The sequence below is a fragment of the Rhinoraja longicauda genome, chromosome 1 (assembly GCF_053455715.1).
Source record: "Rhinoraja longicauda isolate Sanriku21f chromosome 1, sRhiLon1.1, whole genome shotgun sequence".
NCBI classification, from domain to species: Eukaryota; Metazoa; Chordata; class Chondrichthyes; order Rajiformes; family Arhynchobatidae; genus Rhinoraja; species Rhinoraja longicauda.
The window spans coordinates 53435134-53453365 of record NC_135953.1 but is presented as its reverse complement, the minus strand read 5'-3'; the positions used below and the strand labels follow the sequence as shown (position 1 = coordinate 53453365).

Below are 18232 nucleotides of genomic sequence, written 5' to 3'. Positions count from 1 at the left end.
CCGCTCTCACTTCGATACTCCTACCAAGTGAAACACACATTCACATGCACCTCCTCTAACCTCGTCTACTGCATTCAGTGCTCCCGATGTGGCCTACGTCAGTGAGACCAAGCAAAGAATAGGCGACTGTTTCGCTGAACACTTACACTATGTCTTCCAAAGCCTGCTGGAGTTTCCAGTTGCTAACCAATTTGACTTTGACGCGGGGAAAACCAGGGAGGTGGTGGTAGATTTCCGCAGGTGCAGCCAGGTCCCCCCGACACCGGTGAACATCCAGGGAATGGACATCGAGAGGGTGGATTCTTATATTACCTGGGTGTCTACCTCAACAATAAACTGGACTGGACTGAAAACACCGATGCGCTATACAGAAAGGGCCAGAGCAGACTTTATCTGCTAAGGAGACTCGGGTCCTTTGGAGTGCAGGGGGCACTCCTAAGGACCTTCTACAACACGGTGGTTGCATCGGCCATTTTCTATGGAGTGGTCTGCTGGAGCAGCAGCATCTCAGCGGCGGAAGGGAAGAGACTCGACAAGCTGGTCAGGAAGGCCTGCTCTGTCCTGGGTTGCCCCCTCGACTCAGTGCAGGTGGTGGGAGAGAGGAGGATAATGGCAAAGCTAACATCACTGCTGGACAACGACTCCCACCCCATGCAGGACACTGTCACTGAACTGAGTAGCTCCTTCAGTGACAGACTCCTTCACCCCAAGTGCGTGAAGGAGAGATATAGGAGGTCCTTCCCGCTGCTGTGAGACTGCACAACCAGCACTGCTCCCAGCAGACGAGTCAACAATAACAGCTAAGAACACACAGAAAACTGGTGACAATTTATCTATCTTTTATTTATAATGAATGATCTCTTGCTCTCTTGCTCTCTTGCTATCCACTTTGCTGCTGTAACACTAAATTTCCCCGGTGTGGGACGAATAAAGGAATATATTATTATTTCCTTTCAATTCACATACCGACTGTTCTCTCCTTGGTCTCCACCATTTCCAGAATGATGCCTCATACACAAATATAGTTATAGAGTCACACAGCAGAGAAACTGGACTTTTAGCCTAACTCGTCCATGCCGGTCAAGATCACAATCTAAGCTGATCCCACTTGCCCGCTTTTGGTCCATAACAAGCGTCTATCGCAAGTGTCTTTTAAATATCTCATCCAGCAGCTCATTCCATATACCCAGCACCCTCTGTGATTTTTCCCACCACCCTCATTACCCTGCTCCTTTCCCTTCCTTTGTATGTTTATGTCCCGTCCCCAAGTCCCATATTTCCATTTTATGCCTTCCCCTTCACCTTCCACCCATATCCTTTCCTCTGCGTTTATATTTCACACTTCCGTTTCTTTTCCTTATCCGACAGCCTCTCGCCTCTAGCTTTTGTCACTTACTCCACTCAGCTGCCAATCATTCACTCACTCCCCCACCTGTATCCGTTTATCAATTATAGTCTGAAGAAGGGTCTTGACCCGAAACATCACCCATTCCTTCTCTCCAGAGATGCAGCCTGGCCCGCTGAGTTACTCCAGCTTTTTGTGTCTATCTTCAGTTTAAACCAGCATCTGCAGTTCAATCCTACACATTTCGGCCGGATGTCAATTGCCAGGCCTTGACCCACCTTTGCCTCTCTTTTCTAGTTTTTACCTTCTCTACTCGAATCAGTCTGACGAAGGGTCCTGACCTGAAACATCTTCTTGTCTATTTCCCTCCACAAATGACCTGCTGAGTTCCTCCAGCACATTTATTTGTGCTTAATGATAGTAACGGTTTAATACACTTGTCTGGAACCACATGCAATTCTTGCTTTGTATGAAATGCATTCTGTACTATTCCCTGTTACTACCCATAGTAGCCTGGATACAATATCTTCTTCATAATTAAACAAAACACCAAAAGCAGCAGCAATTGAATAAATAAATCATGTTGTAAGTTGGTTACATTTACGTTTTTGAACTAAGTCCAAATTGTGTTCAATTTCATAGAAACAGTACTCGATTAATTGCATTGGCTACACACTGCAGACTCCACTTATGGTAGCTTGAATTTGAATGCTATTGGTTAAAACTACAGAAGGTAATCACAGCTGGAAAGAATACGGTTATTTCAATCCTTCAAGCATACCTCCATCAAATACCTAGACATTATTTAATGTGTAATACTTCAGAAAATGTCTTCTAAGCTTACTGATCAACATGATGTGGTTGAATTATTATCATGTTACCAAAGTCCTAAAAAAAAAACCCATTCAAAATGATGGAAAGAAAAAGTAGCAAAGAAAGCAAAAAATAATGAACCCAATGACCCAGTTGACAGAATAGATATATATGATAACCATGTCCATATCAAATCTCCAGCCACGATTGTCATCTTCAAAATCCATTCTGTAGGCACCATGAGGGAATTGTCTTCTTGCAACAGGATCTGGACGTCTTCCAAAACCTGCGAGAAAGACAACGTTAATGACATATGGCTCAGTAGTCTCATACAAATGAGAGCAGTAAATCTGGTACATTAAAGAGCAGAGCAGTCTAGGCCTTACGAGAACAGACATTTATAAAGCGACAATAAAATTTAAGAACTGATGCCTCTAAACCAAATATCAGTGTGCACTCAATAGACCACATGGCCTCTTTCTGCGTGACGCTGATTCAATTATTGTTCATTTTCAATCTGTAACTGAAAACAGTAGAGACAAAAATGGTTAGAAAGTTAAATAACAGCAGAAACTGCAGGAAACACTCAGTAGATCAGGCAGCATCTGTGGGAGAGCAACAATGTTTCAATCTGAAATGTTCATTGTATTGCTTTCCACAGAAGCTGCCCGACCTGCTGAGAATTTCCAGCATTTTCCCTTTTTACTTCAGAGTAACGGGATTTACAGATCTAAAAAAAATGCTAGTTAGAATGTCGTTTTAATTATTGTGAACTGAATTCAGCTTAAATCAACGTTAAAATTGTTCTTACTACGTCATCTCATGAATTTCGCCATTTCTCTTTGATCACTTCCCTCTTTAAAATAATACCTGCTCTGCCCTGAAGACTCTATTCAGGAAAGAGAATTCAGGTCAGGCCCCCTACATTTACTTCCCCTCGGGTACAGCTGCACCATTGATGTTTATGGCTGTTAGTCAGGGTACAATAAGGATGACTGTTACGACCCAAAGAGTCAAGAGAAGGTTTAAGGGTGTTTTATTAGAAACATAGAAAAATAGGTGCAGGAGTAGTCCATTTGGCCCCTTTGAGCTAGCACCACCATTCAATATGATCATGGCTGATCACTGAAAATCAGTACCCCGTTCCTGCTTTCCCCCCATATTTCTTGATTCCTTTAGCCCTGAGAGCTAAATCTAACCCTCTCTTGAAAACATCCAGTGAATTGGCCTCCACTGCCTTCTGTGGCAGAGAATTCCACAGATTCACAACTCTCTGGATCATATGTCCTGAAACGGAACAATTAAATTCTTACTTGTAGCAGCCCAACAAATATGTAAACATAGTACTCTGTAAACACCATTATAAACAACAACAAAAAAGATAGCGAGCTAGAGATATGGAGAGATATTATATATATATATATAGAGGGAGAGAGAGAGAGGGGGGAGAGAGAGAGAGAGAGAGAGAGATGGGGAGGGGGGAGAGAGGGAGAGAAAGGGAGAGGGGAGAGAGGGGGTAGAGGGGGAGAGGGAGATGGGGAGAGAGGGACAGAGAGAGAGGGATAGATAGATAGATAGATAGATAGATAGATAGATAGATAGATAGATAGATAGATAGATAGATAGATAGATAGATAGATAGATAGATAGATATAGATAGATAGAGATAGATAGATAGATAGATAGATAGATAGATAGATAGATAGATAGATAGATAGATAGATAGATAGATAGATAGATAGATAGATAGATAGATAGATAGATAGATAGATAGATAGATAGATAGATAGATAGATAGATAGATAGATAGATAGATAGATAGATAGATAGATAGATAGATAGATAGATAGATAGATAGATAGATAGATAGATAGATAGATAGATAGATAGATAGATAGATAGATAGATAGATAGATAGATAGATAGATAGATAGATAGATAGATAGATAGATAGATAGATAGATAGATAGATAGATAGATAGATAGATAGATAGATAGATAGATAGATAGATAGATAGATAGATAGATAGATAGATAGATAGATAGATAGATAGATAGATAGATAGAGAGAGATAGAGAGATAGATAGATAGTGCTCCTGAACCTGGATGTTAGTTTCCAGGCTCCTATACCTTCTTCCCGATGGCAGGGGTGAAATGAGAGCGTGGCCAGGGTACACATATACTAAGTTTGATTGCAAACATTGGATGTGGTCTGATATGGTCAGTGGGAATCCTGCCCAACCCACCTCCCCTTATTCATCTGATAGAGATCGAACCCTTGGATCACAGTTTCTAAATAATAAATATACAATTTCACTGATTCAAATCAACAAAAACATTAAAATTCTTAATACAATTTCACATCACAACTACCTCAGTCATTCGAAGGTGTATATTATTCGATATCTACAGAGCACTTCAAAATATTTATTTTCAAAATATGTTGCAATGATGTAAAATGTTTATGTGCATTTAAAAATGCATAAATCATTGAAAGACAGCCGACAGAATTTCATGAATCAAATTAGTCGGAAACAAACTCTTGGGGTCTTATGTTTAGATTTAGATTTTTTTTAGATTTAGATTTTTAGATTTAGAGATACAGCGCGGAAACAGGCCCTTCGGCCCACCGGGTCCGCGCCGCCCAGCGATCACCGCACTTTAACACTATCCTACACCCACTAGGGACAATTTTTACATTTGCCCAGCCAATTAACCTACAAACCTGTACGTCTTTGGAGTGTGGGAGGAAACCGAAGATCTCGGAGAAAACCCACGCAGGTCACGGGGAGAACGTACAAACTCCGTACAGTACAGCACCCGTAGACCTGAGTCTCCGGCGCTGCATTCACTGCAAGGCAGCAACTCTACCGCTGCGCCACCGTGCCACCGTGTTCTTCGCACAACTTGAGTTACATTAATATGCGGGATAAAAGCATCTTCCAGCTATGTGCTGAAGAAGAGGCCAGAGATTATTATGTGCATTAACCAGGTTGTATTTTATGCACCACAATATAAACCTCCTGGAGATTACAACATGTGGTAGCTCCTAGTTGATGAAAAGAGCCTTTGAATTGTGATGCATGAGATTTATTTATTGCCGACTTCAGCACCACCATTGACTTAAACTCGTGTGATAAAATGTCTATAGAAATGACAGACAAAACTGAAACCAGCAACTAACAGTGGCAATAAAATCTATACAGTAGACTGCTACAACTTGCTCCACCTTCCCAAACCCACATTCTCAAAAAGACAAATGGAAGAAAGGTGTAACAAGAAGATCTCCTGCATGTCATGTAGTTCTTACTTGGAAAAGTATCCCCTCTTTACCATTTCTGTTGGATACAAACAAATAACTCGAAGATAGACACAAAATGCTGGAGTAATTCAGCGGGATAGGCAGCCGCTGGAGAGGAATGAGCGGCATTTCAGGTCGAGACCCTTCTTCAGACTGAAAGTCAGGGGAAAGGGAAACGAGAGATATAGACGATGATGTAGAGAGATATAGAACAAATGAATGAAAGATATGCCAAAAAGTAACAATGATAAAGGAACAGGCCATTGTTAACTGTAGCTAGGTGAGAATGAAAGCTGGTGTGAGGTGGGTGGGGGAGGAATGGAGAGAGAGGGAATGTAGGGGTTATTTGAAGTTTGAGAAATCAATATTCATAACCCTGGGATGTAAGCTGCCCAAGAGAAATGTGAGATGCTGTTCCTTCAATTTGCATTTAGCCTCACTCTGACAATGGAGGAGGCCAAGGACAGAAAGGTCAGTGTGGGAATGAGAAGGAAAATTAAATTGTTTAGTAACTGGGAGATCAGGTAGGTCCAGGCGGACTGAGGTGTTCAGAGAAATGTTCGCCCAGTCTACGTTTGGTCTTGACGTTGTTCACATCTTGAACAACGGCTACAGTAGATGAGGTTGGAGGAGGTACAAGTGAACCTCTGCCTAACCTGAAAGGACTGTCGGGGTCCCTGGACAGAATCGAGGGAGGGGGTATAGGGACAGGTGTTACATCTCCTGGGGTTGCAGGGGAAGGTATCTGGGGAGGTGGTTTGGGTGGGAAGTGATGAGTTAACCAGGGAGTTGCAGAGGGAATGGACTCTGCAGTAAGGGGTGGAGATGGAAAGATGTGACTAGTGGTGGCATCACGTTGGAAATGTTGGGGGAATGTTTTGTATGCGACGGCTGATGGGGTGAAAGGTAAGGACTAGGTGGACTATGTCCCTGCTGCGACTAGGGGGAGGGGGATCAAGAGCGTGGGTGCGGGGTACCGAGGAGGCACGAGTGAGGGCTTCATCTATGATGAAAGAGGGGAACCCCCGTTCCCTAAAGAATGAGGACATCTCAGATGTCCTGGTATGGAACACCTCATCTTGGGCACAGATGTGGCATTGACAGACTACAGGGGATAGAGTCTTTGCTGGAAGCCGGGTGGGAAGAAGAACCAAATAATTGACTACCCTAAACATTTATTCCATCCAATAGGGCGTCACGGTGACACAGCGGTAGAACTGCTGCCTCGCAGCACCAGAGACCTGCGTTGGATTTTGACTATGGGTGCTGTTTGTATGTCCTCCCTGTGAGTTTTCTCCAGGTGTTCTGGTTTCCTCCCACATTTCAAAGAAGTGCAGGTTTATAGGTTAATTGGCTTCTATAAATTGCCCCTAGTGTGCAGGATGCAAAGTGGGATAACACAGAACGAGTATACGGGTGATTGATGGTCAGTGATGACCCAGTGGGCCTAAGGGCCTATGTATCTCTAAATTAAACTAAACTAAGCATTAAAGTGGCTGCAATGATGTACTATCTATTAGGTACGTGGCAGTTTGCTGCCAGTCTACTCTGACAATTCCTCCCAAACTTGTTATGCCTATCACCATGGGCAATACGTGCATTGGAACAGGTTTCCTTCTAACTCTTTACACCAGCCTGACTCGTATAATCAAGGTGCTCCCACTGTGCTGTTAGGAGCACAGTTTTCGCATTTGGACCAAATGACATTGCAAGATAAAATACTTCAAGGAGTCAAGGTCGTGTAATTCAAGAAGGCAGCTCACCACAGCTATCAGCATTACTCAGAGCCTGAATACAGTTTTTTCACCTCAGACATTACTTTCCAAATCAATGAATTTCAAAGGAAAATTGAATAATTGAAACGTTTTAATTCAAAAGAGCAGAATTGAATTAGTTCCGTCACCTACTGCCACCTCAATGAAACCATTCATTTAGAAATCACTTTCAATGCTCCAGCTTTTTATTTTCATGGAACAGTGGGTTTGCCGATAAATTTGATTGTACTTTTTGGAATTTGTTTTGACAATAATTATGATAGAAAAAATCCAAGTATGAATTGGTATTTAAAAAAAGATATTCTCTTGAGTTTACTCAACTATCTCCACTGAAGCACCATCCTTCTTTCTTTCAATGACTTTCTTCACTTTATTATCTCAGGCATGAGAAAAATCTGGCATCTCCAGTAATTTTAACAGGCACCCAGTTCACCATCAGTGAGTGACACTCCTTATGTAACTGAAAATGGTGTTTAAAACATCATTTAGTACCAAATGATTTATTGACAAACCACTTTCCTCAGTGACATAATTATTTCTGAGTAGTCAGAAGGCTGTGGGGATGTGCTTCTTATACCTTATACCTAAAAATAATCTTCACTTAGAGCGCATCTGCAAAAATCTGAAGAAGGGTATCGAACCGAAACGTCACCCATTCATTCTCTCCAGAGATGCTGCCTGTCCCACTGAGTTACTCCAGCTTTTTGTGTCTATCTTCTCCACATATGCTGCCTGACCCGCTCCAGCACTTTGTGCTTTACACCAGATTCCAGTATCTGCAATTCCTTGTGTCTGGCATAATTTCATGTTGTCTTTTGGACACGATGAATGTCTACAAGTTAACCTAAATCCTTTCCTCAGTACCAGAGGACCATTAGATGGGCTACCACAAGAGCATTTTAAGTCTACCTATACTTCACACCAACGGACATTGTATTCAATTTGACACTTTATGTATAAATGCAGTAGCAGCCGGTACCATGGTAAACACTTAAGGCTACTGCATTCCATGTAAAAATGTTTTTTTTTATTGTTGAAGGATTTAAAATTGCGACAAAATTGCAGCCTTTATATATTCTAGATTGCCTGCAATCAATTCACTGAAAAAAGAAAAAGAAAGAAGCCCCAAGCTCATGCTTTTCACTCTTCGTCTCCTTTATTTACTCTATAATGATTTCTCCTTCCAACCATCAATTTTTTGACACAAACACAGATTACCGTGCTTGTACCGAGCAACCAAATCTAATTAGCCCATTATAGTAGGTTCACAGGTCATTAGCTTGGAGCTTACTGTCATAAAATGTATGAGATATGTCCTTTCTTACTTAAACTGTCACACAAAACTATCACAAGGTTAGTAACATAAGAATAGAGATCAAATCATCCTACGAAAATAAATTTCTAATACATTGTAACTTCTATGTATTAAGGCTCTGTGGGCTAAGAATAGGAATAAGTTTGGAGGAAATATCACAAGGGCCCAAATTATCTGTGGTGTTATCAGGCAATTGAACCATCCTTCAAACAAGTATAGAGCAGTCTTGAGCTACAATCTACGTCATTGGAGACCCATGAACTATTTTTGATTGGACTTTACTGGACTTTATCTTGCACCAGATGGTATTCTCTTTATCATCCACGTGGCTTGAATGTCATCAAGTATTGTCTTTCCATTGATTGGTTAGCACTGTACCTCGCTCGGTCCAGTGACAATAAACTAAACTCAACTAAACATAGGTTCATTTATTGGGGTGTCCACAAACCTGCCTGGTTTCTGATTTTAACTCTGTTGATTTAGTATGCTGGAAGAATGATTCACCAATAACAACTTGAAGATTATTGTCCTTTTAAAATACTAAAATGGCCCAAGGCATTTCTGAGGGTTCTAAAATACCAACTGAACTGAGACACATAAGTATATAATAAAGCAAATGATTGAAAGGTTGATCTAAGTGGCAGGTGTATGAAAGGAGGACAGTACAGAAAAATCATTTTACACATGATCACCAGGTTCAAGAATAACATTTTCCCAACACCCACCAGGCTCTTGAACACGACACAACACTGACCTCAACTATGAACTATGGACTATCTTTGATTGCACCAAGAACTTCAGGAAATCTTTGCACTGGTGATGGGGCTATTAATTTTGTGCTTTTTTGGTTATTATATACTATCTATGTGTATTGTGTTTATGGCCGGTTATGTTGCTGCAAATAAACATTTAATTGTTCCATTGACAGTACATGTGGCAATTAAACACTCTTGGCTCTTCACACGGAGTGATTCTTGAAATCACTGTGTGGCAGTGGCGAAGTGAGTAAATGTGGATGGGTGGGTGCCAATCAAATGGGTGACCTTGCTCTGGATGTTAAGCTTGTCGAGTGCATTTGTAAATGCAGTCATTTGTGCAAGTGGGGAGTATTTTTCATCATCCTGCCTTACGGCTTGTAAATGGTGGAGTGAATCTGAGGATTCTGGAGTGGAATTACTGGGATACCCCAGCCTCTTAACCACTCTTGTCACCACAGAAGCCCAGTCCTGTAGGTCTCTGGTCAATTGTGACCTCAGAGCGTTGATGGTGGGATATTAAGAGTCAAGAGAGTTTGAATTAGTTTTGTGTTTTATTGTCATATGTACTGAAACAGAACAAAAAAAATCTTATTTGCAGCAGCAAAACAGGTTTGTAAACACTGTACTCAGTAGATAATATAATGAATGCAATAAGTAAAAAACCCAATATAGTGCAAAAACAAAGCAAAGCCTAAAGTCCCCAGTACAACCAAAGCAGTTCATATTTCATAAGTTATAAGATAAGTGATAGGGATAGAATTAGGCAATTCGGCCCATCAAGTCTACTCCGCCATTCAATCATGGCTGATCTCTCTCTCTCTCTCTCTCCTAACCCCATTCTCCCTGCCTTCTCCCCATAATCTCTGACACCCGCACTATTCAAGAATCTCTCTAATTCTGCCTTAAAAATATCCACTGACTTGGCTTCCACAGCCTTCTGAGGCAAAGAATTCCACAGATTCACCACCCTCTGACTAAAGAAATTCCCCCTCATCTCCTTCCTAAAAGGTCCTTTAATTCTGAGGCTATGACCTCTAGTCCTAGACTCTCCCACTAGTGGAAATATCCACTCCACATCCACTCTATCCAAGTCTTTCACTAGTCGGTATGTTTCAATAAGGTCCCCCCTCATTCTTCTAAACTCCAGCAAGCACAGGCCCAGTGCCGACAAACGCTCATCATAGGTTAAACTACTCATTCCTGGGATCATTCTTGTAAACATCCTCTGGACCCTCTCCAGAGCCAGCACATCTCAGATATCGTGCGCAAAATAGCTCACAATATTTCAAATGCTGCCTTAATAGGCGCCTTATGGGGCCTCAGCATTACATCCCCGTTTTTGTATAGAAGCCCTCTTGAAATAAATGAGTTTGCTTTCTTTATTACCGATTCGACTTGCAGATTAACTTTTTGGGAATCCTGCACCAGCACTCCCAATTCCCTTTGCACCTCCGTCTTCTGGATTTTCTCTCCATTTAGAAAATAGTCTACGCCTTTATTGCTACTACCAAAATGTATGACTCAACACTTTGCTACACTATATTCCATCTGCCAATTCTCTGCCCACTCTCCCAACCTGTCCTAGCCCTTCTGCAGAGTTCTTGCTTTCTCTACACTACCTGCCTTTCCACCTATTTTTGCATCATCTGCAAACTTAGCCACAAAACCTTCAATCCCCTCGTTCAAATCATTAATATACAACGTGAAGAGTAGCGGCCCCAGCACCGACCCCTGCAGAACTCCAATAGTCACTGGCAGCCAACCAGATAAAGCCCCCTTTATTGTCACTCTTTGTCTTCTGCCATCCAGCCAACCTGTTATCAATGCTGGTACCTGTCCTTTGCCATGGCTCCCATCGTCCTTAGCAGCCACATGTGTGGCACCTTATCAAAGACTTTCTGAAAGTCTAAGTAAACAACATCTACTGACTCTCCTTTGTCTGTCCTGCAATTTACTTCTTCAAAGAATTCCAGCAAATTTGTCAGGCAAGACCTCCCCATCACAAAGCCATGTTGACTCCGGCCTCGTGCAAAGTTTAGTTATTTTTTGTCGTGTTTAGTAGCCTGGTGGTTGTTTGGAAGAAGCTGTTCATGGACCTGGTCGTTAGTTTTCAGACTCCTGTACCTTCTTCATAGAATGGTAATAATGGTAAATGTTTGAGATAATAATTACAATATTTTCTTATCAATGTCTTTATTTTCAGATGAGTTTTGAAACAACTGAAAGCTATGTCATAGTGGAACAATTAAAACAGGTGATGCCTCAAACTCCAAATTAAAGGATCACGTATCCCTCTTAGGATTATGGGTCTCGAGGAGAAAGAATGGCAAGGTGAGACTACAGTTTGAAGGAACTTGAACATTTAAAAATATTACTGAACTAGGAGTCCGTTTTTGTCAGAGAGCATGGAGTGCCAAGTAGGACACGGGCTGCAGTGTTTTGGGTGACCTTAACCCTATGGGCCTAGGCCAATTAAGGGCAGTTAGGAGAGTGAAAACTACTTGTAACAATGACACTGATGAAGTTTTCCATTGACAAGGGCGAAATCTGTTGAAGTTATAGATGTTAAAGTACTGATAGAATGATGTGATCTGAAGCAACACCATTTATGCAAATTGTGAGGTTCAGCTTCAGACAAAGTTCAGGGAAAGGAGTAGATAAGATGGCTGGAGAATAGAGTCTGCAGTAAATATAGCATTTGTGGAAGTGTTTTCATTATTAAAATTTGAGTGTATCTTCACTTTTTTCTGTAAAAGTATATATTTTACTTTATTTTCATTAACTCAATAAAACAGAGTGTTTCCTGATTTATTACAATAAATCTTAATGCGGTCATATGCATGGTTTTGCAATGCAATATATGTCTGTAGTCAACAACTTGTTTATTAGATCTAAAAATCATAACACAAAAACCATTCTGAACATTTTTTATTGATTAGGACCTATATTGTTTCTTTTCATTCCTTAATTTTTCAAAATAAATGTTCAGTAACTGGATCTAAACCATGCTTGCAAACCCAGTTGTTTGTGCAGAAAATTTTGAAACATTGAAGCATTTCCTTACCCCCTAAGACTTTGATCAGTCTCCTGCAGCTAGGCAATGGCCACTTTGCACAGCTTGCTTTTTGAAAGCTTTGTCTTCTGACTAAATACTCCTCAGAGAATAAACTTTTCATAGTGGTGTTTAATTCTATAAGCAGAAAAGAAGAAAGGATATTAGAAGTTGCTGTTAATTAAAAGTTATGTATGTTTATTTGTCAGTCTCTGAAGTAAAAAGAGTGTTAATTAAAATGTCACCAAATCCTCAGCTTCGTTTTGCTGTTGTGGAGAACTGAGCAATGAAAGAAAGACACATCCAAAATGATAGAAAGGGAAAAATTAAAGGGAGTTTCATCAAAGCTGTTGTCTAACTTTGCACCAAATTTGTGATGGAATTGAGGAGGTTGGTGAAATTGCTTCAGCTCCTAAAGTCCGAGCAGCTGACTCTTGAGAATCTCAAGGTCAATCTGCAGTTTGTCCTAATTAGTAAGCAGCTGCTGTAGTTGTGATGGGACATGACAGTAGGAGTTGACACCATGAGTAACGGAAAATAATTTAACCATAGTTCATATTTCCAGTATGAACATGACTTTTGCTGAGGTTGAATGTGTCGGTGAATTTGCCGATAAGACAAGATGGGACAACAATATCTTTATCATTAAATCCCCATTCAGGATCATACAGGAAGAATGATCAGGTTGGATTGGTGACTATGCATACAAAACAGTAATCAGGCATTTCACATGGGGAAAGAAGAAGTCAATTTCATTGAAAGAAAAAAATTAAAAGTCGTTGCTGATTTGGTTGCCGAAGGTGTAAGAAAATAACTGCAGATCCTGGTACAAATCGAAGGTATTTATTTCACAAAATGCTGGATTATCTCGGCAGGTCAGGCAGCATCTCAGGAGAGAAGGAATGGGTGACGTTTCGGGTCGAGACCCTTCTTCAGACTGATGTCAGGGGGGCGGGACAAAGGAAGGATATAGGTGGAGACAGGAAGATAGAGGGAGAACTGGGAAGGGGGAAGGGGAGAGAGGGACAGAGGAACTATCTAAAGTTGGAGAGGTCAATGTTCATACCGCTGGGCTGCAAACTGCCCAAGCGAAATATGAGTGCTGTTCCTCCAATTTCCGGTGGGCCTCACTATGGCACTGGAGGAGGCCCATGACAGAAATGTCAGACTGGGAGTGGGAGGAGGAGTTGAAGTGCTCAGCCACCGGGAGATCAGGTTGGTTAAGGCGGACTGAGTGAAGGTGTTGAGCGAAACGATCGCCGAGCCTGCGTTTGGTTTCGCCGATGTAAAGAAGTTGACATCTAGAGCAGGGATACAATAGATGAGGTTGGAGGAGGTCCAGGTAAACCTCTGTCTCACCTGGAAAGGCTGTTTGGGTTCTTGGATGGAGTTGAGGGGGGAGGTAAAGGGACAGGTGTTGCCTTGAGGGTTACCGAAGATTGTCATTGGCATACCACACCCATTGTTGGAATCACAGTGGGTTAAATGTGTCTTTAAATGCAAAGGATAATAAATATTTCAAGAGTATAGGCTACCTTTTGTATATATTCATATATTTAGTTCCAAAGCTCTTGATTGTCAATCCATTCACTATCTTGGATAGTCCATTTCTCCATATACTCACAATGTGTAGGCTTTTTACAACAGCAGCACACTAAAGCCAGAAAATACTTGGGAATATCACCATCTGCAAGATCACTTCCAAATGACATATTATCCAGATCTGGAAATATATTGGGGTCTGGTGTTGGATCAAAATCCTATAACTTTTCACCCAATAGCATAGTTGGAGGAGCTTTTCATCCAAAAATGCCAAGAATATAATATTGAGTATAGAATTAAGTATTTATTGAGTATAGAAGTTGGGACAATTGTACAAGACATTGGTGAAGCCGAATTTCAAGTATTGTGTTCAGTTTTGGTCATCCTGCTATGAAGAATGTAATTAAGCTGGAAAGAGTGCAGAGAAGATTTATGAAGATGTTCCCAGGACTCGAGGGCCTGAGTTACAGGGAAAGGTTGGGCAGGGAAGAACTTTACTCCTTGGAGCAGTGGAGGATGAGGGGTGATGTTACAGTGGTGTTTAAAATCATGAGGGGAATAAATAGGGTGAATATACAGAGTCTTTTAAGCAGGGAGGGGGAAGTTGAGGGGGATGGAGTGGGGGGAGGGGAGGGGGTTGGGAGGGAGAGGGAGGGGGGGAAGGAGGAGGGGTTGTGGGCGAGGGGAGGAGGGGGAGGGTAGCGGGGGAGGGGGAGGGAAGGGGGGAGGGGGAGGGGGAGGGGGGGAGAGGGAAGGGGGGAAGTGGGGAGGAGAGAGTGCTGCACCAATGCAGGAGAGGTTTGGGCCCAACAGGTCCACTTGGTCTAGTATTTTATAAAATGCCACAATCTTCAGCTCTTTTCATACTTTCCTCCTTGCACATCATTTTAGAGTTCACTTGTCCACAATTGATTCATGGAGAAAATCAAATTAATATTCTAAATTATGTTAATACATCCCAATAGCAAGTACACACATATGATTTAGTCTATAAACATTAGGAGGATGTCCTAAAATGACAGATTTTGTTTTTAGGTTGGTTTTGGGGCTGTAATGTGAATTAATTTGTAAGGTTAATGGAACAATTGTTGCTTGCCCACTGTTATAAGCCCTGCATTATTGGCTTGCTGATTCATTCATTGTACTGTTCTGGTCACCTTATTACTTATCACTTCAGACTGACCCGTCTGCAGAAGGGTCTTGACACGAAACATCACCTATTCCTTCTACCCAGAGGTGCTGCCTGTCCCGCTGAGTTACTCCGGCATTTATGACTATTTTGGGTTTAAACCAGCATCTGTACTTTCTTCCTACACAGTTATAACTACCCTGCCATTTTCAAAGATTTGTGTATGTAAACTCCCTAGCTTTTCTGTTGATACACCCTTTTCAAAGATTTATGTTCCCTCTCCTCATTCTTCTTCTCAAAATTTATTAAATGTTATGTTTCTTTTAATTCTGCTTTTTATGTGATAATTCAGTTGGTGGAAGAAATATAATTTACTATTTATTTATACCTCCAATTAAAGTAATAATTCCAATCAACTTGAGATAGACCCTAAGGGCTACACAGTGGTGCAGTGGTAGAGTTGCTCCCTCACAGGGCCAGAGACCTGGGTTCGATCCTGACTACGGGTGCTGTCTGTATGGAGTTTGTACGTTCTCCCTGCGACCTGCGTGGACTTTCTCCGAGATCTCCGGTTTCCAACCATACTCCAAAGGCATACAGGTTTGTCCCTAGTGTGTGCAGGATAGTGTTAGTGTGCGGGGATCACTGGTCAGCGTGGGCTTGGTGGGTCGAAGAGCTTGTTTCTACGCTGTATCTCTAAGCTAAAAAACCTAAAAACTGAAAGCCAAACACTTCTGGGATGAGCATGTCAAAAGCTGAATATTGTGAATTCAACGTTAGGTTTAGGTATGAACCATTATAATGTAATATGTTACCTGTTTGATGGTTACAGACTGACCCCGCATCAAAACAACTCTCAAAGCCAGTTGGCCATTTGTATTCTGATGGAAATGAACAGTAATGGGGAATATTTAAGAGCATTTCACCACTTGAAGTAATAGTGAAATTTCAGTGATACCTTTGCCAATCACAATTTGTCAATCGTTGCAAATCCTCAAGCAGAAATTTTGTAAATGGCTGTTCAACATCGAAATAAATTCAAATGAAAATGTTAAATGTTAAATTTACGTCAGAGCCTCTCACAGATATATTAGAAGGTATTAATTCCAAAGTTTAAATGCATTTGATTTTGGATTAAATTTAATCTTATTTGACTTTTGAACTGTTTGACTATAAACTGATAGAAATTTCTCAGTAACACAGAAATGTTAAAGTTTTTTTTCAAATGAAAGAAATCTTCCTCACAACCTGAAATTAGATTTAAAGTTCTTGACCTCAGCACAGTAATAGAGTGTGACGTACCTACATGAAGCTAACTGAAGTGAGGGGCCTTGTGGGCCTGAAAGGTTAGAGAATATTTTGTGGAACACTAGAGATGACGTTGGAGCTGGTATAAAGCATGTTTGCAGCAGAGCAAATATCTCTGCCCTATTAAAGAGGTCAGATCTGGGAGGGGAACAAATAATAGCAAAAAACAACCCACACAAATGTTCTCTAATGATGTCAAGTGGATTAATACAGATGGAGATAAATGGGAAAGACAATTGCTCTGCTGGCTCCAGAAAGGCAGAGTATGGAATAGCCACAGGATGCAAAAGAGATTAAAGAAGCTACAAACTTGTTCCTGGAATAAGAAAGCTCTGCAGTAATGCAGGGATGGCTAATAGGTCGGTGAACACAGCTGGGCACCAGAGAAAATGTGGCTTTCAATAACAGTTCTGTTGTTTACAATGACCTTTGAGAGGATGTGATATTGATTGATTGAATCAAAGCTATGTTTTGTTATGATTAGATACTGCCGGAGGCAGGGTAACTTCTCCGGTTTGTCAAGAAGTGAGAGCAAAATGTCTTGTTAAGCCAAATGCTATTCTATGACGTGTGACCTTAAAACTGGATAATACAGGCCACGTAACAATACTCAGGGTATGATAATCACTGCTGGCTTATGATCTTTAAGTCAACCCAGAGCTCTGTATATGGCTGCTCAAACAAACCGGTGACCAAACAAAATATTTGAATTCTTTAACTTCATTGTGATCCTGAATATTCTGGCAAACTAGGAGCAGTGATCACTTGCATTCATGCAATGCAATCAGACCGGAGGTTTCTCAACATCAATATTTGTTCAATTTCATGGAGACACTGAAAAAAGATTCTATTGCAGACAGTACAAAAGAAATGGGGAGAACATTTCTGTGAGGGTTCTTCTACCTACTTGTGCAGGAATGATATAACCCGCATTTTAAACAATTTCTCCATGGTTTCACTGATCTACAGCAAGAGGCTGTGATATTGGAAGAAAAATATTGATCACTCTCTCTCTCTCTCTCTCTCTCTCTCTCTCATGGAACATATATTTCAAAAGTACACTTTCTATTTTGTTTTGTACCTGTTTGAAAAAAGACCCTTGTGATGTTGGTACGGCACAAAGGGCACGGCGTACTGGTCGGGTTGTCCTTTGCAAGGGTCCGAAGACAGGGTTCACAAAAGATGTGATGGCACGGGTAGCACATGTATGGACTGAAGAAAATATCCAGACAGACGGCACAGATGTAGCCTTTCTTCTCCCATTTGATTTCATCATCATCATCTGATGTGGTTAGATTTGAACTGGAATCCTGAAAAATGAAACATTTTCTTTTAAACGCAACATTTATAATTTCTTGAATGCATCAAGAGTGCAAATATCTGGCATATTATAGTGGCCCTATCAAACATACATTTAGTTTAACCAGTGTGCCAGGTTCAACTGTTTTTTTTTGCTTTTAGCTTTGTTTAGTTTTAAGATGCAGCCTGGAAACAGGCCCTTTGGCTCACTAAGTACACTCTAACCATCAATCGTTCTATGATATCCCACTTTCGCAATACAATAGTTCTATGTTATCCCAATTTCGCAGTCTCCAGACATTAGGGGTAATTTACAGAAGCCAATTGACCCACAAACCTGCACGTCTTTGCAATGTGGGAGGAGAAAACTCAGCGGTCATAGGGAGAATGTACAAACTCCACATAGATAGCATCCCTAGTCAGGATTGAAGCCTGGTCTCTGGTGCTGTGAGGTTGCAGCTCTACTGCTGCGCCACTGTGCTGCTTTCTTAATTGATTGAAAAACCAAAATGGTTGATTCCTAATACAGAGATCAAACTCCCTTAAACCTAGTTTTTGTTGAAAGGCTGTTCTGGAATCAGGCTAAAGCATATT

The 18232-nt window shown here is 41.1% G+C and overlaps 1 protein-coding gene across 5 annotated transcripts in view; it reads right to left on the bottom strand.

Moving 5' to 3' along the window:
• Positions 1-653: 653 nt before the first annotated feature.
• The window catches only part of rnf180a (ring finger protein 180a), a 113940-nt gene continuing 96361 nt past the window's right edge, over positions 654-18232 (bottom strand). For 4 of the 5 annotated variants that reach the window (XM_078397394.1, XM_078397403.1, XM_078397422.1 and 1 more), the window contains exons 6-8: positions 17421-17649; positions 12373-12498; positions 654-2444 (exon numbers count right to left, since the gene is read on the bottom strand). In XM_078397394.1, the coding sequence (XP_078253520.1) occupies positions 2251-2444; positions 12373-12498; positions 17421-17649 (549 nt within the window). In that variant the 3' untranslated portion in view covers positions 654-2250. The remainder of the gene's footprint in view (positions 2445-12372; positions 12499-17420; positions 17650-18232) is intronic. The other variant, XM_078397431.1, reaches the window with a different exon arrangement.